The 25,881-nt window shown below is 48.8% G+C and overlaps 1 protein-coding gene across 1 annotated transcript; it reads right to left on the reverse strand.

Moving 5' to 3' along the window:
* Positions 1-559: 559 nt before the first annotated feature.
* Positions 560-25,881, reverse strand: SEM1 (SEM1 26S proteasome complex subunit). Its single transcript, XM_038772735.1, has 3 exons — positions 25,636-25,881; positions 5,249-5,342; positions 560-740 (listed from the first exon to the last, which is right to left on the reverse strand). The coding sequence occupies exons 1-3, from the start codon at positions 25,709-25,711 to the stop codon at positions 698-700; spliced, it is 213 nt and encodes a 70-aa protein (XP_038628663.1). The 5' UTR covers positions 25,712-25,881; the 3' UTR covers positions 560-697.

Consider the following 25,881-nt stretch of genomic DNA (forward strand, 5'->3'; position numbering starts at 1 on the left):
ATGACCTCTGACTCCAAAGCCTGGGCTCTTTCCAATGAGCCACGCTGCTTCTCATTACTAATGATGGTATTTGTTAAGCTGTGTGACTTTGGGCAAGTCACTTCACTTCTCTGGGCCTCAGTTCCCTCATCTGTAAAATGGGGATTAAGACCGCGAGCCCCCCGTGGGACAACCTGATCACCTTGTATCTGCCCAGTGCTTGCACATAGTAAGCGCTTAACAAATACCATCATTATTATTATTATTACCCCAGTACTTGCAACAGTGCTTGGCACATAGTAAACGCTTAACAAATCATCATCATCATCATCAATCGTATTTATTGAGCGCTTACTATGAGCAGAGCTCTGTACTAAGTGCTTGGGAAGTACAAATTGGCAACATATAGAGACAGTCCCTACCCAACAGTGGGCTCACAGTCTAACAAATGCCAACATCATTATTATTTTAGTTACTATTATTCCAAGTTTATCAGGCTGAAGTCTGCCCAGGCTCCAGAAGGGACAGGACGGACTTGAGGGCTGAAAATGGAAGTGGAAGAATTTTTCAACGCGAAACCTCAGGGTTCCGATTCCAGTATTTATTATTTACTCGGTAAAAACAAAAATAGATTTAAAGTTTTCTCTCCATCGCGTAGCCTCGTCCTCCGGCTTCCGGCCGGCGGTTCGAGAGGGTCCGTTCCTCCATCCTCTCCCGGCTAAGACGTCTCCATCTTGTAGCCGTGCTTCTCTAATTCGGCCCTGCGTTAAAACACACGGACATCACGTCAACGCCAACGGAGGCTACTGCAAATTGAACCGACGCTCTTTATCGATCAATCAATCGCATTTATTGAGCGCTCACTGTGTGCAGAGCACTGGACTAAGCGCTTGGGAAGTTGGCAACATATAGAGACAGTCCCTACCCAACAGTGGGCTCGCAGTCTAAAAGGGGGAGACGGAGAACAAGACCAAACATACTAACAAAATAAAATAAATAGAATAGATATGTACAAGTAAAATAAATAGAGTAATAAACATGTACAAACATATATACATATATACAGGTGCTGTGAGGAAGGGAAGGAGGTAAGATGGGGGGATGGAGAGGGAGAGTTCCTCTTTAGCTCTGAGGAACTAAGGGGCTTACTGAGCGCCTACTCTGGGTCACGCATAACCAATCATCATCATCATCATCATCAATCGCATTTATTGAGCGCTTACTATGTGCAGAGCACTGTACTAAGCGCTTGGGAAGTACAAACTGGCAACATACAGAGACAGTCCCGACCCAATGGTGGGCTCACAGTCTAAAAGGGGGAGACAGAGAACAAAACCAAACATACTAACAAAATAAAATAAATAGAATAGATATGTACAAGTAGAATAAATAGAGTAATAAATATGTACAAACATATATACATATATGCATATCCATATGTATATACATGTATATACATGTATACATACATGTATATACATATACATATGTATACATATATACATATATTGGTTTATATATGTATATGTGTATATACATATACATATGTATACATATATACATATATTGGTTTATATATGTATATACATATACATATGTATACATATATACATATATTGGTTTATATATGTATATACGTATATGCATATACATATGTATACATATATACATATATTGGTTTATATATGTATATATGTATATACGTATACATATGTATACGTATATACATATATTGGTTTATATATGTATAAACCAATCATCACCATCATCATCAATTTACTGAGCGCTTACAGGGTGCAGAGCGCTCTACTAAGCGCTTGGAAGACAACCGAGTTTCTAGGCATGTTCCCTGCCCACAGAGAGATTGCAGTCTAGGGCGCTGGGTGAATACACCCAATAAGCCACGCAATTGTACAAGTAACTGAAACACAGAGACCAGGAGGGAATTTTGGCTTCTGTCCGTACCTGTAATTCATTTATAATGATGGCATTTATTAAGCGCTTACTATGTTCCCCCTTTTAGACTGTGAGCCCACTGTTGGGTAGGGACTGTCTCTATATGTTGCCAATTTGTACTTCCCAAGCGCTTAGTACAGTGCTCTGCACATAGGAAGCGCTCAATAAATACGATTGATGATGATGATGTGCAAAGCACTGTTCTAAGCGCTGGGGAGGTTAACAGGTTGTCCCACGTGGGGCTCACAGTCTTAATCCCCATCTTACAGATGAGGTAACAAGCACAGAGAAGTTAAGTGACTCGCCCAAAGTCACACAGCTGACAATGGGCGGAGCCTGGATTTGAACCCATGGCCTGACTCCAAAGTCCGTGCTCTTTCATTCATTCATTCAATCGTATTTATTGAGCGCTTACTGTGTGCAGAGCACTGTACTGAGCGCTTGGGAAGTACAAGGTGGCAACATATAGCGACGGTCCCTACCCAACAGTGGGCTCACAGGCTTTCCATGGAGCCACACTGCTTCTCTAAATGTTCACGTCCGTCTCCCCCTCTAGACTGGAAGCTCCTTGAGGGCAGCGAACGTGTCTACCAACTCTGTTTTATACCTCTCTCCCAAGTACTTAGTAAGTACCGTTCGGTGCACGCAGTAAGCGCCCAATAAATACCACTGATTGGCGGCTCTTGCCAATCGGGTGGTCGGATAATAAAACCGGGATTTCCCTAGGCATCGTCATCATCAGTCGTATTTATTGAGCGCTTACTGTGTGCAGAGCACTGTACTAAGCGCTTGGGAAGTCCAAGTTGGCAACATCTAGAGACAGTCCCTACCCAACAGTGGGCTCACAGTCTAAAATAATAACAGGCATCAGACTGCAGGATTTTTACGAAGCCTTAAACATCGGTCGGCGCTTCCTTGGCCACCTCCGCTTGACTAGCTGAAAGCCGCTAGGGATAACAGACCCACTTCCGTGAGCAAGGAGCCCTTTCCCAAAATTGTCCTGATTTTAATCGAGGACAAGCCAGATTTACGAGCTACCAACTCTGTTCTTTTGTCCTCTCCCAAGCGATTGGTACAGTGTTCTGCCCACAGTGAGCGTTCAATAAATAGGACCGACTGACCGAGCCCCGAATGACGACAGGGCGAGAAAGAGTTTTACATCATTAAGAGTAGAATCGCCTAATCCCCCTTTTAGACTGTGAGCCCACTGTTGGGTAGGGACTGTCTCTATGTGTTGCCAATTTGTACTTCCCAAGCACTTAGTACAGTACTCTGCACATAGTAAGCGCTCAATAAATACGATTGATTGATTGATTGATTAAACCACAGGCCGACAAGCCAGATTACGAGCTACCAATTCTGTTCTATTATCCTCTCCCAAGCGCTTGGTACGGTGCCCTGCCCACAGTGAGCGTTCAATAAATAGGACTGACTGAGCCCCGAATGACGACAGGGCGAGAAAGAGTTTTACGTCATTAAGGGTAGAATCGCCTAAACCACAGCCCTCACATGACAGCTATACCATTTGCTTGGAGTCCTGATAGTTAATAAGAAGGGTTAGGGCATTTATTAAGTGCTTACTATACCATTTGCTTGGAGTCCTGATAGTTAATAAGAAGGGTTAGGGCATTTATTAAGTGCTTACTATACCACTTGTTTGGAGTCCTGATAGTTGTTAAGAAGGGTTAGGGCATTTATTAAGTGCTTACTATACCATTTGCTTGGAGTCCTGATAGTTAATAAGAAGGGTTAGGGCATTTATTAAGTGCTTACTATACCATTTGCTTGGAGTCCTGATAGTTAATAAGAAAGGTTAGGGCATTTATTAAGTGCTTACTATACCATTTGCTTGGAGTCCTGATAGTTAATAAGAAGGGTTAGGGCATTTATTAAGTGCTTACTATACCACTTGCTTGGAGTCCTGATAGTTGTTAAGAAGGGTTAGGGCATTTATTAAGTGCTTACTATAATCAATCAATCAATCAGTCGTATTTATTGAGCGCTTACTGTGTGCAGAGCACTGGACTAAGCGCTTGGGAAGTACAAGCTGGCAACATATAGAGACAGTCCCTACCCAACAGTGGGCTCACAGTCTAGAAGGGGAAGACAGAGAACAAAACCAAACATACTAACAAAGTAAAATAAATAGAATAGATAGGTACAAGTAAAATAAATAAATAAATAAATAGAACAATAAATATGTACAAACATATATACAGGTGCTGTGAGGAAGGGAAGGAGGTAAGATGCGGGGGATGGAGAGGGGGACGAGGGGGATAGGAAGGAAGGGGCTCAGTGTGGGAAGGCCTCCTGGAGGAGGTGAGCTCTCAGTAGGGCCTTGAAGGGAGGAAGAGAGCTATACCACTTGCTTGGAGTCCTGATAGTTGTTAAGAAGGGTTAGGGCATTTATTAAGTGCTTACTATACCATTTGCTTGGAGTCCTGATAGTTAATAAGAAGGGTTAGGGCATTTATTAAGTGCTTACTATACCACTTGCTTGGAGTCCTGATAGTTAATAAGAAGGGTTAGGGCATTTATTAAGTGCTTACTATGTGCCCAGCGCCGTACTAAGTCCCCACAAGCTGCCTATTCAACTGCACGTGGGGTTTTTTTCCCCATTTTATTTTAAACAAGGGGAATGATCAGCTGCTGTGCTTAAAGATGAGGCTTACGGGGATTGATTTTTAAATTTACGAAGGATCAAATTAGAAAAGGCCGACGGGCACTGGCAGGGCAAAGGTGCCCTCCGTTCTGGAGAAATTATCAATCAATCAATCGTATTTATTGAGCGCTTACTATGTGCAGAGCACTGTACTAAGAGCTTGGGAAGTACAAATTGGCATCACACAGAGACAGTCCCTACCCAACAGTGGGCTCACAGTCTAAAAGGGGGAGACAGAGAACAGAACCAAACATACCAACAAAATAAAATAAGTAGGATAGAAATGTACAAGTAAAATATAAATAAATAGAGTAATAAATATGTACAACCATATATACATATATACAGGTGCTGTGGGGAAGGGAAGGAGGTAAGACGGGGGGATGGAGAGGGGGGAATTATGTGCCCTCCCTTCAGTTAGCGGGTACCCCCGGCACCCAGTTAACTCAGAGCAGAGGAAATCTCGACCGTCCGCTCCCACCAATCAATCAACCGTATTTACTGAGCGCTTACCGGGTGCAGAGCACTGTAGTAAGCGCTTGGGAAGTATAAGTTGGCAACATCGAGAGACGGTCCCTCCCCAGCAGCGGGCTCACAGTCCCACCTCTCCCTGCCCCCCCGTGTCGTCCCCCCGCCCGGCCCGCCCGGTACCGGAGCTGGTTGGAGAAGTCGTCCTCCACGTTGTCGTCGTCCCAGTTGTCCTCCCAGACGTGGGCGTCCTCATCCTCGTCCAAGCCGGCCCAGTCTGAAAGAAGGGACCGCGGGGTCACCCTGGGCTTCCGTTGGCCGGGGTCCGGAGGGGTGGGGAGAGGGGAGACCCAAGGGCTTCACCATCATCAATCGCATTTATTGAGCGCTTACTATGTGCAGAGCACTGTACTAAGCGCTTGGGAGGTACAAACTGGCAACATATAGAGACGGTCCCCGACGGCTGTTTGGGGGCCCCACGCCCGACATCCTGGACCAGAAATGGGCTTTGGGATCATCATCATCAATCGTATTTATTGAGCGCTTACTATGTGCAGAGCACTGTAGTAAGCGCTTGGGAAGTACAAATTGGCAACATAGAGAGACAGTCCCTACCCAACAGCGGGCTCACAGTCTAAAGGGGGGAGACAGAGAACAAAACCAAATATACTAACAAAATAAATAGAATAGACGTGTACAAATAAAATAGAGTAAAAAATATGTACAAACATATATACATATATACAGGTGCTGTGGGGAAGGGAAGGAGGTAAGATGGGGGGGATGGAGAGGGGGACGAGGGGGAGAGGAAGGAAGGGGCTCAGTCTGGGAAGGCCTCCTGGAGGAGGTGAGCTCTCAGCAGGGCCTTGAAGGGAGGAAGAGGATCACCAGAACGGTGCTGTGCCCCACGCTACGAACCCTGAAATGAGCTGCCGTCCTCCCTACACATCCCTTTTTGTGGGATGAAGTCAGACGGTGACCCCTTCAAGGGGCTTCCGGGCTCCTAAGTAGAGGGAACTCATTCAATCGTATTTACTGAACGCTTACTGTGTGCAGAGCACTGTACTAAGCGTTTGGAAAGTACAGTTAGGCAACAGATAGAGATGGTCCCTACCCAACAGCAGGCTCACATCATCAATCGTATTTATTGAGCGCTTACTGTGTGCAGAGCACTGTACTGAGCGCTTGGGAAGTCCAAGTTGGCAACATAGAGAGACGGTCCCTACCCAACGGTGGGCTCACAGTCTAAAAGAGAGGGGGGCTTAGTCTGGGAAGGCCTCTTGGAGGAGGTGAGCCTTCAGGAGGGCTTTGAAGCAGGGGAAGAGGGATTGGCCGATTTGAGGAGGGAGAGCCTTCTAATGCCTATCCCTTTACTAAGCACTTAGCACAGCGCTTTGCACACAGTAAGCGCTCAATAGATACAATTCAATAATAATAATAATAATGATGACATTTATTAAGCGCTTACTATGTGCAAAGCACCGTTCTAAGCGCTGGGGAGGTTACAAGGTGATTAGGTTGTCCCACGTGGGGCTCACAGTCTTCACCCCCATTTTACAGATGAGGGAACTGAGGCTCAGAGAAGTGACTTGCCCAAAGTCACCCGGCTGACAATGGGCAGAGCCAGAATTCGAACCCATGACCTGTGACTCCAAAGCCCGGGCACTTCCCACTGAGCCACGCTGCTTCAGGGTCTAGAAGGGGGAGACAGACAACAAAGCAAAACAAGTAGACGGGTGTCAATACCATCAGAATAAAGAGAATTATAGATACGTACACACATCATTAATACGCTAGAGAAATAAATATGTACCAATATACACAAGGGAAAGGGGGTGGAGGGGAAAGAGGGAGAAAGTGTGCGCAGACTCCCATCAGCGCTTAGTACAGTGCTCTGCACATAGTAAGCGCTTAATAAATGCCATCATTATTATTATTAGTACTTAAATCAAATCTCAGGGCCACACCAGTCGGAAACAAGCCCAAGAGCTTGGAAACGTGGAGGAGGAGGAGGAGGAGGAGGAAGAGGCGGACGACTACCGCTGAGGATAAAAGCACAATTTCAGCGCTTCGATTAATCCAAGTCAAGGCCTACAGCTCGGGGGATCTTGTGTGGATGGATCCAGAGAAGCAGCGTGGCTCAGTGGAAAGAGCCCGGGGTTGGGAGTCAGAGGTCATGGGTTCAAATCCCGGCTCCGCCACCTGTCAGCTGGGTGACTTTGGGCAAGTCGCTTCACTTCTCCGGGCCTCAGTTCCCTCATCTGGAAAATGGGGATGAAGACTGTGAGCCCCCCGTGGGACAACCTGATCACCTTGTCACCCCCCTGGCGCTTAGAACAGTGCTTTGCACGTAGTAAGCGCTTAATAAATGCCATAATTATTATTATTATTATCCAAGGTCGACGTTTCCCGCTTCCCAAGCCACACGAATACCGCACGGGCCCGGCTCTCTGAGATCCCCGCAGGGCATCCCACTCCTAAACTGGAAGCTCATTATTGGCACGGTCATCATCTTCATCATCATCAATCGTATTTATTGAGCGCTTACTGAGTGCAGAGCACTGTACTAAGCGCTTGGGAAGTCCAAGTTGGCAATCAATCAATCAATCGTATTTATTGAGTGCTTACTATGTGCAGAGCACTGTACTAAGCGCTTGGGAAGTACAAATTGGCAACATATTGAGACAGTCCCTACCCAACAGTGGGCTCACAGTCTAAAAGGGGGAGGCAGAGAACAAAACCAAACATGCTAACAAAATAAAATAAATAGAATAGATATGGACAAGTAAAATAGAGTAATAAATATGTACAAACATATATACATATATGCAGTCTACCTACTCTACTGAACTCTCCAAATTACCCCACCCAGTAAGGGCTGAATCAATGGTATTTATTGAGCGTTTACTACATACAGAGCACTGTACTGAGTACCAACAAGTAACTAAGCACTGTACTAGGTAACTCTGTTGTTGGCAGGCAAGGTCCCTGCCCACAACAAGAGAAAGCAGGGTGGCCGAGTGGATAGAGCCCAGGCCCGGGAGTTAGACTGTGAGCCCACTGTTGGGTAGGGACCGTCTCTATGTGTTGCCAATTTGTACTTCCCAAGCGCTTAGCACAGTGCTCTGCACATAGTAAGCGCTCAATAAATACGATTGATTGATTGATTGATTGACATGGGTTCTAATCCCGGCTCTGCCGTTTGTCTGCTGGATGACCTTGAGGAAGTCACTTCCTCCTCTGTGCGACCTCACCCGTAAAACAGGGATTAAGGCCGTGAGACTGAAAAATCCGGAAATGGGAGAGGGGGCTCTGGATACGGTAAGCACTCAATAAGTATGACTGCATTCTTTGTTTAAAAAATGGGATTTGTTACTAGGTGCCAGGCACTGCACTAAGCACTGAGGCAGATCCCAGCTAATCTGGTTGGACACGGCCCTTGATCCAAGCGGGGTTCACGGTCTTCACCCTGCTTTTACAGATGAGGTAACCGAGGCCCAGAGAAGTGACTTGCCCCAGGTCACCCAGCAGACCGGTGGCAGAGCCAGGATTAGAACCCAGGTCCTTCTGAGGCCCAGGCTCTACCGCTTCCCTAGTGTTTCCCAGGGCATCTTTACTTACCCTTCTTAACCAGGCTCCCTTCCCCTCTCTTTCCGTGGGGTGTCTCCCCCACTCTCTCCTGTATCGATCGTATTTACTGAGCGCTTACTGTGTGCAGGGCACTGTAATTACCAAGCATTTGGGAGAGGACCATCATCATCATCAATCGTATTTATTGAGCGCTTACTATGTGCAGAGCACTGTACTAAGCGCTTGGGAAGTACAAATTGGCAACATATAGAGGCAGTCCCTACCCAACAGTGGGCTCACAGTCTAAAAGGGGGAGACAGAGAACAAAACCAAACATACTAACAAAATAAAATAAATAGAATAGATATGGACAAGTAGAATAAATAGAGTAATAAATATGTACAAACATATATACATATATGTATATACATGTATATACATGTATACATGTATATATACATGTATATACATATACATATGTATACATATATACATATATTGGTTTATATATGTATATGCATATACATATGTATACATATATACATATACTGGTTTATATATGTATAAACCAATCATCACCATCATCATCAATTTACTGAGCGCTTACAGGGTGCAGAGCGCTCTACTAAGCGCTTGGAAGACAACCGAGTTTCTAGGCATGTTCCCTGCCCACAGAGAGATTGCAGTCTAGGGTGCTGGGTGAATACACCCAATAAGCCACGCAATTGTACAAGTAACTGAAACACAGAGACCAGGAGGGAATTTTGGCTTCTGTCCGTACCTGTAATTCATCTAACAATAGAACAGACACATTCCCTGCCCTCAAGGAGCTTACCGTCTAGAGGGGGAGACGGACTCTAATATAAATCAATCAAGCAATCAATCGTATTTATTGAGCGCTTACTATGTGCAGAGCACTGTACTAAGCGCTTGGGAAGTACAAATTGGCATCACATAGAGACAGTCCCTACCCAACAGTGGGCTCAGTCTAAAAGTATATATAAATAATTATATAAATATTATATATAAATAATTCTGAGTGTCTGTCACCCCCAGCCAATGCTCACCTGTAACCCTTTTTTTTATTTGCTATTTGTTAAGTGCCTATTACGCGTCAAGAGCTGGAGTTGTCGTCTTATGGTGTCGCGTCCGACCCGCAGCGACTTCCTGGACACCATCTCTCCCACAACGCCCCACTTCCATCTGCAATCGTTCTGGTACTAAGCGCTTAGTACAGTGCTCTGCACACAGTAAGCGCTCAATAAATACGATTGATGATGGTAGTAGATTCATATATATGTATATATGTTTGCCCATATTTATTACTCTATTTTACTTGTACATATCTATTCATTTTATTTTGTTAATATGTTTGGTTTTGTTCTCTGTCTCCCCCTTCTAGACTGTGAGCCCACTGTTGGGTAGGGACCGTCTCCATATGTTGCCAACTTGGACTTCCCAAGCGCTTAGTACAGTGCTCTGCACACAGCAAGCGCTCAATAAATATGATTGATTGATTCAGAGGGTTTGGATACAGTCCCCATCCCACTTGGGGTTCTCCCATTTGGCGGGAGAACAGGGACTGAATCCCCATCTTGCAGCTGAGGAAACTGAGGCCCGGACACAGTAAGCGCTCAATAAATACGATTGATTGATTGATTCAGAGAGTATGGATACAGTCCCCATCCCATTTGGGGTTCTCCCATTTGGCGGGAGAACAGGGACTGAATCCCCATCTTGCAGTTGAGGAAACTGAGGCCCGGACACAGTAAGCGCTCAATAAATACGATTGATTGATTGATTGATTCAGAGAGTTTGGATACAGTCCCCATCCCATTTGGGGTTCTCCCATTTGGCAGGGAGAACAAGGACTGAATCCCCATCTTGCAGTTGAGGAAACTGAGGCCCGGACACAGTAAGTGCTCAATAAATATGATTGATTGATTGATTCAGAGAGTTTGGATACAGTCCCCATCCCATTTGGCGGGAGAACAGGGACTGAATCCCCATCTTGCAGTTGAGGAAACTGAGGCCCGGACACAGTAAGCGCTCAATAAATATGATTGATTGATTCAGAGAGTTTGGATACAGTCCCCATCCCATCTGGGGCTCTCCCATTTGGCGGGAGAACAGGGACTGAATCCCCATCTTGCAGTTGAGGAAACTGAGGCCCGGACACAGTAAGCGCTCAATAAATACGATCTGATTGATTGATTCAGAGAGTTTGGATACAGTCCCCATCCAATTTGGGGTTCTCCCATTTGGCGGGGAGAACAGGGACTGAATCCCCATCATGCAGTTGAGGAAACTGAGGCCCGGACACAGTAAGCGCTCAATAAATACGACTGATTGATTGATTCAGAGAGTTTGGATACAGTCCCCATCCCATTTGGTGGGAGAACAGGGACTGAATCCGCATCTTGCAGTTGAGGAAACTGAGGCCCGGACACAGTAAGCGCTCAATAAATACGATTGATTGATTGATTCAGAGAGTTTGGATACAGTCCCCATCCCATTTGGGGTTCTCCCATTTGGCGGGAGAACAGGGACTGAATCCCCATCTTGCAGTTGAGGAAACTGAGGCCCGGACACAGTAAGCGCTCAATAAATACGATTGATTGATTGATTCAGAGGGTTTGGATACAGTCCCCATCCCATTTGGGGTTCTCCCATTTGGCGGGGAGAACAGGGACTGACTCCCCAACTTGCAGTTGAGGAAACTGAGGTCTGGACACTGTAAGTGCTCAATAAATACGATTGATTGATTGATTCAGAGAGTTTGGATACAGTCCCCATCCCATTTGGCGGGAGAACAGGGACTGAATCTGCATCTTGCAGTTGAGGAAACTGAGGCCCGGACACAGTAAGTGCTCAATAATATGATTGATTGATTTATTCAGAGAGTTTTTGGATACAGTCCCCATCCCATTTGGGGTTCTCCCATTTGGTGGGGAGAACAGGGACTGACTCCCCATCTTGCAGTTGAGGAAACTGAGGTCCGGACACAGTAAGTGCTCAATAAATACGATTTGATTGATTGATTCAGAGAGTTTGGATACAGTCCCCATCCCATTTGGGGTTCTCCCATTTGGCGGGAGAACAGGGACTGAATCCCCATCTTGCAGTTGAGGAAACTGAGGCCCGGACACAGTAAGTGCTCAATAAATACGATTTGATTGATTGATTCAGAGAGTTTGGATACAGTCCCCATCCCATTTGGGGTTCTCCCATTTGGCGGGGAGAACAGGGAGTGAATCCCCACCTTGCAGCTGAGGAAACTGAGGCCCAGAGAAGTCAAGTGACTTGTCCGACGTCACCCAGCAAGCTAGTGGTGGAGCTGAGATGAAAATCCAGGCCCGGGTTTTTATCCACTGGGTCATGCTGTTTCCCTTCTCTAGACTCTTCCCTCCCCAGCCCTTCACACACATGTACAATTGTTTCCTCCAAGACAGCAACCTGATGAATTCATGATTATTATTCTTCTTCTGTGGCATTTGTTGAGCGCTTACTATACGTCCGGCACTGTCTGAGCGCTGGGGTAATAATAATAACAATAATAACTGGCATTTGTTAAGCGCTTACTATGTGCAAAGCCCTGTTCTAAGCGCTGGGGAGGATACAGGGTAATCAGGCTGCCCCACGTGGGGCTCACAGTCTTAATCCCCATTTTACCGATGAGGTAACTGAGGCTCAGAGAAGTTAAGTGCCCAAGATCACACAGCAGACATGTGGCGGGGTCGGGATTCAAACCCGTGACCTCTGACTCCAAAGCCCGGGCTCTTTCCACTGAGCCACACCGCTTCCCAGCGTAGCCAGGTTGGACCCAGTCCCCGTTTCGCAGGAGGCTTGCGTCGAAGAGGAAGAACGGGGATGGAATCCCCATTTTACAGTTGAGGAAACTGAGGCCCAGAGAAGTCAAGTGGCTTGCCCAAGGTCACAGAGCAATCGCACGGCGCGGCAGAGTCCCCTGACTCCGAGGCTGGTGCTTTTCCCGCTTGGGATGTCGCTTATGCCCAGATTCAAACCTTATTTATTTACATTAAATGCCTGCCTGCCCCTCTAGACTGCAAGCTTCTTGTGGGGATCGGGACTCTGTTCTATTTTTTTTTTTTGGATGGAATTTGTTAAGTGCTTACTATGTGCCAAGCACTGTTCTAAGTGCTGGGGTGGATTCATTCAATCGCATTTATTGATCGCTTACTGTGTGCAGAGCACTGTACTAAGCACTTGGGAAGCACAAGTTCAGTCAGTTCAGTTCAGTACAGTCAGAGGCTTAAGTGCTTACTATGTGCCAAGCACTGTTCTAAGTGCTGGGGTACATTCATCATCATCATCATCATCAATCGTATTTATTGAGCGCTTACTATGTGCAGAGCACTGTACTAAGCGCTTGGGAAGTACAAATTGGCAACATAGAGAGACAGTCCCTATCCAACGGTGGGCTCACAGTGTAAAAGGGGGAGACAGAGAACAAACCAAACATACTAACAAAATAAAATTAATAGAATAGATATGTACAAATAAAATAAACAGAGTAATAAATATGTACAAACATATATACATATATACAGGTGCTGTGGGGAAGGGAATGAGGTAAGATGGGGGGATGGAGAGAGGGACGAGGGGGAGAGGAAGGAAGGGGCTCAGTCTGGGAAGGCCTCCTGGAGGCCTTCATTCATGGAGGATTCATTCATTCATTCAATCGTATTTACTGAGCGCTTACTGTGTGCAGAGCACTAAGCACTTGGGAAGTACAGGTTCAGTCAGTTCAGTACAGTCAGAGGTCATGGGCTCAAATCCCGGCTCCCCCACTCGTCAGCTGTGTGACTTGGGGCAAGTCGCTTAACTTCTCTGGGCCTCAGTGACCTCATCTGTAAAATGGGGATTACGACTGTGAGCCCCACGTGGGGCAACCTGATCACCTTGTAAATTCCCCAGCGCTTAGAACAGTGCTCTGCACATAGTAAGCGCTTAATAAATGCCATTATTATTATTATAAGTTGGCAACATAGAGAGGCGGTCCCTATTCAACAGTGGGCTCACAGTCTAGAAGGGGGAGACAGAACAGAACATATTAACAGAATAAAATAGAATAAATATGTACAAATAAAATAGAGTAATTAATACCTACAAACATATACACGAGTATCTATAATAATAATAATAATAATAATGGCATTTATTAAGCACTTACTACGTGCAAAGCACTGTTTTAAGCGCTGGGGAGGTTACAGGGTGATCAGGTTGTCCCATGTGAGGCTCACAGTCTTAATCCCCATTTTACAGATGAGGGAACTGAGGCCCAGAGAAGTTAAGCGACTCGCCCAAAGTCACACAGCTGACAACTGGCGGAGCTGGGACACAGGTAGAGATACAAGGTTATTAGGTTGTCCCAAGTCAGGGGCTCGCAGTCTTAATCCCCATTTTCCAGATGAGGGAACTGAGGCACAGGGAAGCGAAGCGACTTGCCCAAAGTCACACGGCTACAAGAGGCAGAGCTGGAATTAGAACCCAGGTCTTTCTGATTCCCAGGCCAGGACTAAGCCAGCATTTGTCAAATACTTTGGCAAATAGAGAAGCAGCGAGGCCCTGTGGAAAGAGCCCGAGCTTGGGAGTCAGAGGTCATGGGTTCTAATCCCGGCTCTGCCACTTGTCAGCTGTGTGACTTTGGGCAAGTCACTTCACTTCTCTGGGCCTCAGTTCCCTCAAGTTCCCTCTGCACACAGTAAGCGCTCAATAAATACGATTGAATGAATAAAATTGGGGATTAAGACTGTGAGCCCCACGTGGGACAACCTGATCGCCCTGTATCCCCCAGCGCTTAGAACAGTGCTTCGCACATAGTAAGCGCTTAACAAATACCATCATCATTATTATTATTACCCCAATTATTATTATTATGGACTCAAATCCTGAGTGCATATCAAGTGCAGAGCACTGTTCTTAGCAGTTGGGACAGTATTAGTACAGTGCCAAGTGCTTAGTACAGTGCTCCGCACACAGTAAGCGCTCAATAAATACGACTGAATGGATGAATGATACACCATTCATTCATTCATTCAATCGTATTTATTGAGCGCTTACTATGTACGGAGCACTGTACTAAGCGCTTGGGGAGTACAAGTTGGAATTAGCAAGCAGCGTGGCTCAGTGGAGAGAGCACGGGCTTTGGAGTCAGAGGTCATGGGTTCAAATCCCGACTCTGCCAATTGCCAGCTGTGTGACTTTGGGCAAGTCACCTCTCTGAGCCTCAGTTACCTCATCTGGAAAATGGGGGATGAAGACTGTGAACGCCCCCGTGGGACAACCTGATCACCTTGTAACCTCCCCAGCGCTCAGAACAGTGCTTAGCAAATAGAAAGCGCTTAATAAATGTTATTATAATTAGCATTAGTCACTTAAGAGTCTCCTTGGGCCAGAGGCCTAAATGCCTCCCGCCACAACTTCCCAAGCGCTTAGTACGGTGCTCTGCACACAGTGAGCGCTCAATACGATTGATGATGATGCTGCGTGGCTCAGTGGAAAGAGCACGGGCTTTGGAGTCAGAGGTCATGGGTTCGAACCCCGGCTCCGTGGAAAGAGCATGGGTTTTGGAGTCAGAGGTCATGGGTTCGAATCCCAGCTCCGTGGCTCAGTGGAAAGAGCCCGGGCTTTGGAGTCAGAGGTCATGGGTTCGAATCCCGGCTCCGTGGAAAGAGCACGGGCTTTGGAGTCGGAGGTCATGGGTTCGAATCCCGGCTCTGTGGCTCAGTGGAAAGCGCACGGGCTTTGGAGTCAGAGGTCATGGGTTCGAACCCCGGCTCCGTGGCTCAGTGGAAAGAGCCTGGGCTTTGGAGTCAGAGGTCATGGGTTCGAATCCCGGCTCCGTGGAAAGAGCACGGGCTTTGGAGTCAGGGGTCATGGGTTTGAACCCCGGCTCCGTGGCTCAGTGGAAAGAGCCCGGGCTTTGGAGTCAGAGGTCATGGGTTCGAATCCCGGCTCCGTGGCTCAGTGGAAAGAGCACGGGCTTTGGAGTCAGAGGTCATGGGTTCGAATCCCGGCTCCACCACCTATCTGCTGTGTGACCTTGGGCAAGTCACTTCGCTTCTCTGAGCCTCAGTTACCTTATCTGGAAAATGGGGATGAAGACTGTGAACCCCACACGGGACAACCTGATCTCTTTATATCCCCCCCCCAGCGCTTAGAACAGTGCTTTGCACATAGTAAGCGCTTAACAAATGCCAACATTATTATTATTATGCTGCACTCTGACAGGTTGACACCCCCAACGCGAGGGACACCGGACCCCGACAGCCTCAACCCCCCCTACCACGACACACGCTGCCCCCCGGACGACCTCACAGCCCCTCCTGCGATGTACTCTCTGCCCTCCGACGTTAGACTGTGAGCCCACCGTTGGATAGGGACCGTCTCTATATGTTGCCAATTTGTACTTCCCAAGCGCTTAGTCCAGTGCTCGGCACATAGTAAGCGCTCAATAAATACGATTGATGATGATGATGATGTTCGGAGAGACTCGGGTTTAATCCTTTAAGCGGCCACAGCTGCCCCGACTTTGGCGTGTCCATCTTCAGATGTGTCCGCCTCCCCGCCCCAAGACGCACGTCTTAAGGAGTCAGTTTAGGAAATAAAGCAGGAACAGACGTCTAATACATAACGTTCGGGCAATTCAGAATTCTTCAAGGTTCCACCCGCCCCGACCCCCCAAAAGAAATTTGGCACCGTTCACACTTGTCCAGGGGAATGACATCATCATAATCAATCGTATTTATTGAGCGCTTACTATGTGCAGAGCACTGTACTAAGCGCTTCCAAACTCTGAAATAGCAAAGGCTCGCGTGCTTCCCCTCCCTCTCCAAAGCACCACCTTGACACCGAAGTGTGAAAAAGCCTCATTTCCGGACGGGGAGAATTTTTCAAATGACTTCTTCCCCAATCCACCTCCGATCGTCATCATCAATCGTATTTATTGAGCGCTTACTATGTGCACAGCACTGTACTAAGCGCTTGGGAAGGACAAACTGGCAACAGATAGAGACGGTCCCGACCCAACAGTGGGCTCACAGTCTAAAAGAGTGGGCTCACAGTCTAAAAGTGGGTTCACAGTCTAAAAGTACTAGCCGCTCCGATGTACTAGCCGCTCTGGCCCAGCCCGCTTGGAGTCACGGGGGTCCACCCGTTCTCAGCCCACCTGAATCGCTCTGAGCAGCCCGTCCGCCCCAACGGCTCTGAAAGTAATAATAATAATAATAATAATAATGGCATTGGTTAAAGCGCTTACTACGTGCAAAGCACTGTTCTAAGCGCCGGGGAGGTTACAAGGTGATCGGGTTGTCCCACGGCGGGGCTCACGGTCTTAATCCCCATTTTCCAGGTGAGGGAACTGAGGCCCAGAGAAGTGACTTGCCCGAAGTCACCCAGCTGACAGCTGGCGGAGCCGGGATTTGAACCCACGACCTCGGACTCCGAAGCCCGGTCCCTTTCCATCGAGCCACGCTGCGATCCCCCCGCCGGGTTTCTCTCAAGTCGGACGCCGCTCCCGGGAACCCGCGGCCGCGGAGTTTCGGAGGCGGGGGAAACGGCTTCAGGCGGGCGCCAGTCGATCAATCAATCAATCAATCGTATTTATTGAGCGCTTACTGTGTGCAGAGCACTGTACTAAGCGCTTGGGAAGTCCAAGTTGGCAACATATAGAGACGGTCCCTACCCAACAGTGGGCTCACAGTCTAAAAGTCCGGGGGTCCCGACGGGCCTGCCTGGGCCCCCTCCCTCGGGCGGCGGCAGCGCCTTGTTTTGTTGTCTGTGTCCCCCTTCTAATAACGATGATCGCATTTATTAAGCGCTTACTACGTGCAAAGCACCGTTCTAAGCACCGGGGAGGTTAAAGGGGATCAGGTTGTCCCACGGGGGGCTCACAGCCTTAATCCCCATTTGACAGATGAGGTCACTGAGGCACAGAGCAGTGACTTGCCCAAAGTCACACAGCTGACAATTGGTGGAGCTGGGATTTGAACCCATGACTCCAAAGCCCGTGCTCTTTAATAATAATAATAATAATAATGGCATTTATTAAGCGCTTACTATGTGCAAAGCACCGTTCTAAGCGCTGGGAAGGTTACAAGGTGATCAGGTTGTCCCACGGGGGGCTCACAGCCTTAACCCCCATTTTACAGACGAGGGAACTGAGGCCCACAGAAGTTAAGTAACTTGCCCAAAGTCACCCAGCTGACAACTGGCGGAGCCGGGATTTGAACCCATGACCTCTGACTCCAAAGCCCGGGCTCTTTCCACTGAGCCACGCTGCTTCTCTCTGCTTCTTGACTGTGAGCCCGCTGTTGGGTAGGGACCGTCTCTATGTGCTGCCGATTTGTACTTCCCGAGCGTTTAGTACAGTGCTCCGCCCACAGTAAGCGCTCAATAAATACGACTGAACGAATGAATGCCTGTGTGGGTATAGACGACCCGCCACCACTTCTGGAGAAGCGGCACGGTGTAGCAGCTGGAGCCCGGGCCTGAGTGTCCGAAGGTCATGGGTTCCAATCCCGGCTCCACTGCTTGTCTGCTGTGTGACCTTGGCCAAGTCGCTTACTTCTCTGAGCCTCAGTGACCTCATCTGTAACATGGGGATGAAGACTGTGAGCCCCACATGTATCCCCCCCAGCGCTTAGAACAGTGCTTCACACACAGTAAGCCATCATTACAATTATTATTATTGAGCGCTTACTGTGTGCAGAGCACTGTACTAAGCACTTAGACGCCCTAAGCGCTCAGTAAGTCAACCTGATTGGAGGCAGCAGTGGCAGAGGAAGGCCCGGAGTCCCCATTCCCCAGGAGGAAGGGAAGGCCAAGGCTGGGGCCTACCCAACTACGCCCATTTAGAGAAGCAGCGTGGCTCAGTGGAAAAGATCCCGGGCTTTGGAGTCCGAGGTCGTGGGTTCGAATCCCGCCTCTGCCACTTGTCAGCTGGGTGACCGTGGGCAAGTCACTTCACCTCTCTCAGTGACCTCACCCGTCAAATGGGGATGAAGACTGTGAGCCCCCCGTGGGACAACCTGATCACCTTGTAACCTCCCCGGCGCTTAGAACAGTACACTTACTAAGCGCTTAATAATAATAATAATAACGGCATTTATTAAGCACTTACTCTGTGCAAAGCACTGTTCTAAGCGCTGGATCCTTCACTGTTATTATTAGCCCCGGCACCGGGGGACAGCTGAAGGGGGCCCGTCCGCTGGGGAACGTGGGCCGGGCTCAGGGGTGGTACTTAATCAATCGTATTTATTGAGCGCTTACTGTGTGCAGAGCACTGTACTGATCCGGGGCGGGGGGGGGGGGGGGTCTGGGTCCAGAAACCGGCGGAGGTGCTGCAGGCCGCGGCGTTGGCTTCTCTGATCCAAGCGCTTAGTACAGTGCTCTGCACATAGTAAGCGCTCAATAAATACGATTGATTGATTGATTGATCCGGAGGGGAAATCGGTCACGTCTATAAGAGGAAGACCGCCCGCGTGCCATCCAAGAGTAGCGGCCACTGAGGTCGGAAAGGAGTTGCTGCTGTGGAACGGGAGGCAGCGAGGCTGGTTGGACAAGGCCCGGCTGGGGAATCGGAAGGTCTGGGTTCTAATCCCGCCTCCGCCCCCTGTCTGCTGCGCCTGACCCTGGGCCGGTCACTTCGCTTCCCTGTTCCCTCATCTGGAAAAATGGGGGATTCAGATCATCGGCTCCAGGGGGGACACGGACCGCGTCCAACCGGATTAGCTTGCCTCGGCGCTTAGTACAGTGCCTAGTAAGCGCTTAACAAATACCAAAGGAAGAAAGACTTCTTCTTAGTACATCTCTGGATCATCTGGATCCGTTCCCTGGGGGCGACAAGATCTGAATATGTGCAAAATTTTATTGTCGGGAAAACGATATATGGGTTCAATCTACCTCCATCTCCTGCCCAGGGTCGTCTTTAACAGCACAGAGCTCCAGCACTTAGCCATATCAGAGGCATTTATTGAGCGCTTACTGTGTGTATATATGTATTTATTATTCTATTTATTTATTTGTGCATATAGCTTTAATTCTATTTGTTCTGACCATTTTGACCGTTGGGAGAATACCATAGTGCCCACAATGAACTGTCAGTCGCATTTTCTCCAAGACGGCTTCCCAGACTAACCCTTCCTTTCCTGCATCCTGCCCAGTCTCCTCTCCAAGTGACCCAGGCTCTTGGATGACGATGGTGGGATTTGTTAAGCGCTTACTATGTGCAAAGCACTGTTCTAAGCGCTGGGGCGGATACAGGGTGATCAGGTTGTCCCACGTGGGGCTCACAGTCTTCATCACAGTGTGGCTTAGTGGAAAGAGCCGGCGCTTAGGAGTCGGAGGTCATGGGTTCTAACCCCAGCTCTGCCACTTGCCTGTTGTGTGACCTTGGGCAAGCCGCTTAATTTCTCTGGGCCTCAGTTACCTCACCTGGAAAATGGGGATGAAGATTGTGAGTCCCACTTGGGACAACCTGATTACCTTGTATCTACCCCGGCGCTTAGAACAGTGCTTGGCACATAGTAAGCGCTTAACAAATACCAACATTATTATTATTATCCCCATTTTCCAGATGAGGTCACTGAGACCCAGAGAAGTGAAGTGACTTGTCCAAAGTCACACAGCTGACAACTGGCGGAGCTGGGAGGAGAACCCACGACCTCTGACTCCCAAGTCCGGGCTCTTTCCACCGAGCCACGCTGCTTCTTGGACCTGTCCCCCAACCCCCTCAGGACTTGGGTCCAGATCCTTACACCCTGCTCTTCCCCTAATTGTAAATTATTTTAATATCCGCTCCCCTTCTAGACTATAAGCTCCATTTGGGCAGGGATTATGTCTACCACCCCAGAGAAGCAGCGTGGCCTAGTGGATAGAGCACGGACCCGAGAGCTATCGCTGCTCCGCCACTTACCTCATCATCATCATCATCATCATCAATCGTATTTATTGAGCGCTTACTGAGGGCAGAGCACTGGACTAAGCGCTTGGGAAGTACAAGTTGGCAACATATAGAGACAGTCCCTACGCAACAGTGGGCTCACAGTCTAAAAGGGGGAGACGGAGAACAAAACCAAACATACTAACAAAATAAAATAAATAGAATAGATATGTACAAGTAAAGTAAATAAACAGAGTAATAAATATGTACAAACATATATACAGGGCGGCCTTGGGCAAGTCACCCCACTTCTCTGGGCCTCGGTTCCCTCATCTGTAAAATGGGGGTTGAGACTGTGAGCCTCATGTGGGACAGAGACTAGATCCTCCCTCATCAGCTTGTAATAATAATAGTGATGGCATTTATTAAGCGCTTACTATGTGCAAAGCACTGTTCTAAGCTCCATTTGGGCAGGGATTGTGTCTACCACCCCAGAGACGCAGCGTGGCCTAGTGAATAGAGCACGGACCCGAGAGCTATCGCTGCTCCGCCACTTACCTGCTGGGCGGCCTTGGGCAAGTCACCCCACCTCTCTGGGCCTCGGTTCCCTCATCTGTAAAATGGGGGCTGAGACTGTGAGCCTCATGTGGGACAAAGACTAGGTCCACCTTCATCAGCTTGTAATAATAATAATGATGAAGGCATTTATTAAGCACTTACTATGTGCAAAGCACTGTTCTAAGCACTTACACCTACCTCAGCACTTAGTAGAGGGCCTGACACCTAATAAGCGTTCAATAAATACCGTAAAACCCCCCAAATGCATTGTAATATACTCTCCCAATCACTCAGTACAGTCCTCTGCATGCAGCAAGCACTCGATTAATACCACTGATTTGTATCAATGGGGATTACGACAGCGGGGATGAAAATGGAGATTCATTCATTCCTTTAATCGTATTTATTGAGTGCTTACTGTGTGCAGAGCACTGTACTAAGCGCTTGGGAAGTACAAATCGGCAATATATAGAGACGGTCCCTACCCAACAGCGGGCTCACAGTCTAGACAGGATTACGAATATAAGTCCCATCATCATCATCATCATCATCAATCGTATTTATTGAGCGCTTACTGTGTACAGAGCACTGTACTAAGCGCTTGGGAAGTACAAATCGGCAATATATAGAGACGGTCCCTACCCAACAGCGGGCTCACAGTCTAGAAGGGATTACGAATATGAGTCCCGTGTGGGACAGGGGCTGTGTCCAACCTGATTACTTGGTAACTATTCCAGCACTTAGATCACGGTGCTTGGCACATAGAAAGTGATTAACGAAAACCATCTTTTTTTTTAAATTGACTGACTGACTCTCTATTTTACCATCAAGGAAGTTGAGCCTCAGAGAGGTTATTTGGGGGAAACAAGCCTCTATACTCCCAGGCCCAGGCTCTCTCCACTGCACCTCACTGCCTCCCACAGAAATACTATCCACTATTCAGGATCATTTTGGGTCTAAATGCCTGGGACTGCAGCATGGAGAGTTCACTGAGCCAGCAAACCAACTCACAGTCGGAAATCAAACCAATCAATCAATCAATCAATCGTATTTATTGAGCGCTTACTATGTGCAGAGCACTGTACTAAGCGCTTGGGAAGTACAAATTGGCATCACATAGAGACAGTCCCTACCCAACAGTGGGCTCACAGTCTAAAAGGGGGAGACAGAGAACAGAACCAAACATACCAACAAAATAAAATAAACCAGTTCGAACAACCTAAAAAAGGGCTTTTGAGCTGCTCCTCCCTGATTCCCTTCCCGGTGCCCCTATCAATCAACCAATGGTATTTATTGAGGGCTTTTACTATGTTCAGAGCACTGTACTAAGCTCTGGAGAGAGAACAATACAATAAGCAGATATATTCCCTGCCCACAACAAGCTTACAGTCTAAGCAGGAGCAATAATAATAATAACAGTGGTATTTAAGCCCTTCCTATGTGCAAAGCACTGCTCTAAGCGCTGGGGGGGATGCAAGATGATCAGGTTGTCCCACATGGGGCTCACAGTCTTAATCCCCACTTTACAGATGAGGGAACTGAGGCACAGAGAAGTGAAGTGACTTGCCCTAAGTCATACAGTTGACAAGCGGTGGAGCCGGCGTTAGAACCCATGACCTTGACTCCCAAACCCAGGTTCTTTCCATTGAGCCACGCTGCTTGCCAATAGTAATAATGGCATTTATTAAGCGCTTCCTATGTGCAAAGCACTGTTTTAAGCACTAGGGAGGTTACAAGGTGATCAGGTTGTCCCGCGTGGGCCTCACAGTCTTAATCCTCCTTTGACAGATGAGGGAATTGAGGCCCAGAGAAGTGAAGTGACTTGCCCAAAGTCACACAGCTGATGAGTAGCGGAGCCGGGATTAGAACCCACGACCTCTGACTCCCAGGCCGGGGCTCTTTTCCACTAAGACACGCTGCTTCAACCAGGTCAATCGTGGGAAACCATGTCACACTTGACACCCCTGCTAAATAGCATAAATGTGAGGGGAGGTCACAAAGTGAAGAGGGGGTTGGGGAGAGGAGGAGGGGAAGGGGGGGAATGAGGGGGGCAGGGGTGCTTTGCACATAGTAGCTTAATAAATGCCATTATTATTATTATTATTATTATTAAGAGGGGTGCAGAGAGAGAAGAGGGAACAAGGGAAAGAGAAGAGCTTAGTACAGTGCCCCAGTGCTTATTACAATGCCTAGCACCTAGTTGAGTGCTTAACAAATACCATAATTATTATTATTATTTTTATTATGTAGCTCAGTGGAAAGAGCACAGGCTTGGGAGTCAGAGGTCACGGGTTCTAATCCCAGCTCCACCACTTGTCAGCTGTGTGACTTTGGGCAAGTCAGCTCACTTCTCTTTGCCTCGGTTACCTCATCTATAAAATGGGGATTAACACTGTGAGCCCCCTGTGGGACAACCTGATCACCTTGTATCCTCCCCAGCGCTTAGAACAGGGCTTGGCACATAGTAAGTGCTTAACAAATGTTACTATTATTATTAAGAAGCGGGTAAGGGAAGGAGGAGAAAGGAGTAAGGGGAGGAGGAGAAGAGGGGGTAGGGGAAGGAAAGAGGGATGGAGGAGGAAAAGGGGGGGCAGGAGAAGGAGGAAAAGGGGGGCAGGGGAAGGAGGAAAAGGGGGCAGGGGAAGGAGGAAAAGGGGGGGCAGGGGAAGGAGGAAAAGGGGGCAGGGGAAGGAGGAAAAGGGGGGCAGGGGAAGGAGGAAAAGGGGGCAGGGGGAGGAGAAAAAGGGGGGCAGGAGAAGGAGAAAAAGGGGGCAGGGGAAGGAGAAAAAGGGGGCAGGGGAAGAAGGAAAAGGGGGCAGGGGAAGAAGGAAAAGGGGGCAGGGGAAGAAGGAAAAGGGGGCAGGGGAAGAAGGAATAGAGGGGTAAGGGAAGAAGGAATAGAGGTGTAGGGGAAGAAAGAAGAGGGGGCAGGGGGAGGAGGAAAAGGGGGCAGGGGGAGGAGGAAAAAGGGGGGCAGGGGGAGGAGGAAAAAGGGGGGCGGGGGGGGAGGAGGAAAAAGGGGGACAGGGGGAGGAGGAAAAAGGGGGGCAGGTGAAGGAGGAAAAGGGGGGCAGGTGAAGGAGGAAAGGGGGGGCAGGTGAAAGAGGAAAGGGGGGGCAGGTGAAAGAGGAAAGGGGGGCAGGTGAAAGAGGAAAAGGGGGGCAGGTGAAAGAGGAAAAGGGGGGCAGGTGAAAGAGGAAAAGGGGGGCAGGTGAAAGAGGAAAGGGGAGGCAGGTGAAAGAGGAAAGGGGAGGCAGGTGAAAGAGGAAAGGGGAGGCAGGTGAAAGAGGAAAGGGGAGGCAGGTGAAAGAGGAAAGGGGAGGCAGGTGAAAGAGGAAAGGGGAGGCAGGTGAAAGAGGAAAGGGGAGGCAGGTGAAAGAGGAAAGGGGAGGCAGGTGAAAGAGGAAAGGGGAGGCAGGTGAAAGAGGAAAGGGGAGGCAGGTGAAAGAGGAAAGGGGAGGCAGGTGAAAGAGGAAAGGGGAGGCAGGTGAAAGAGGAAAGGGGAGGCAGGTGAAAGAGGAAAGGGGAGGCAGGTGAAAGAGGAAAGGGGAGGCAGGTGAAAGAGGAAAGGGGAGGCAGGTGAAAGAGGAAAGGGGAGGCAGGTGAAAGAGGAAAGGGGAGGCAGGTGAAAGAGGAAAGGGGAGGCAGGTGAAAGAGGAAAGGGGAGGCAGGTGAAAGAGGAAAGGGGAGGCAGGTGAAAGAGGAAAGGGGAGGCAGGTGAAAGAGGAAAGGGGAGGCAGGTGAAAGAGGAAAGGGGAGGCAGGTGAAAGAGGAAAGGGGAGGCAGGTGAAAGAGGAAAGGGGAGGCAGGGGAAAGAGGAAAGGGGAGGCAGGTGAAAGAGGAAAGGGGAGGCAGGTGAAAGAGGAAAGGGGAGGCAGGTGAAAGAGGAAAGGGGAGGCAGGTGAAAGAGGAAAGGGGAGGCAGGTGAAAGAGGAAAGGGGGAGGCAGGTGAAAGAGGAAAGGGGAGGCAGGGGAAAGAGGAAAGGGGAGGCAGGTGAAAGAGGAAAGGGGAGGCAGGTGAAAGAGGAAAGGGGAGGCAGGTGAAAGAGGAAAGGGGAGGCAGGTGAAAGAGGAAAGGGGAGGCAGGTGAAAGAGGAAAGGGGAGGCAGGGGAAAGAGGAAAGGGGAGGCAGGGGAAAGAGGAAAGGGGAGGCAGGGGAAAGAGGAAAGGGGAGGCAGGTGAAAGAGGAAAGGGGAGGCAGGTGAAAGAGGAAAGGGGAGGCAGGTGAAAGAGGAAAGGGGAGGCAGGGGAAAGAGGAAAGGGGAGGCAGGGGAAGGAGGAAAGGGGGCAGGGGAAGGAGGAAAGGGGGCAGGGGAAGGAGGAAAAGGGGAAGGGGGAAAAGAGGGTAAGGGATGAAAAAGATAAGGGTTGGGGAGGAGGAAAATGGGGACAGTGGAGAAGTCAAGGGGGGAGGACGAAAGGGGGGAGGAAGAGGAGTTGGGGAGGGGGCCGGGGGAAGGAGGAGGCCCGGGGAGACCCTCCCTCCCCCACCATATCTACACACACATAGACAGACAGACAGGCCTGCGGCGCTCACCTTCGGCGGGGAACTCCTCGAACTCGTCGTCTTCCTCTAGGAGCCCCAGGTCGACGGGCTGCTTCTTGTCCGCCATGGGGGGGGGCGGGTGAGGGGGGACGGACGGACGGACGGAGGGAGGGAGGGAGGGAGGGAGGAAGGGAAGGCCGCCCTGCCTTGCCTTGCCCTGGGCCCAGTCGTGCCCCGGGCCCGGTCCTGCTCTCAGCGCCGCGCGGAGGATGCCGGGAGATGATGGAGGAGGAGGAG

The sequence above is a fragment of the Tachyglossus aculeatus genome, chromosome 2 (assembly GCF_015852505.1).
Source record: "Tachyglossus aculeatus isolate mTacAcu1 chromosome 2, mTacAcu1.pri, whole genome shotgun sequence".
Lineage (NCBI taxonomy): Eukaryota > Metazoa > Chordata > Mammalia > Monotremata > Tachyglossidae > Tachyglossus > Tachyglossus aculeatus.

Coding starts and splice junctions, on each gene's coding strand:
- SEM1 (XM_038772735.1), bottom strand. CDS start 25,711: ATGGCGGACAAGAAGCAGCCCGTCGACCTGGGGCTCCTAGAGGAAGAC. Junction 5,343..25,635: donor CGAGGAGTTCCCCGCCGAAG/GTGAGCGCCGCA, acceptor CCCTTCTTTCAG/ACTGGGCCGGCTTGGACGAG. Junction 741..5,248: donor GACTTCTCCAACCAGCTCCG/GTACCGGGCGGG, acceptor GTTTTAACGCAG/GGCCGAATTAGAGAAGCACG.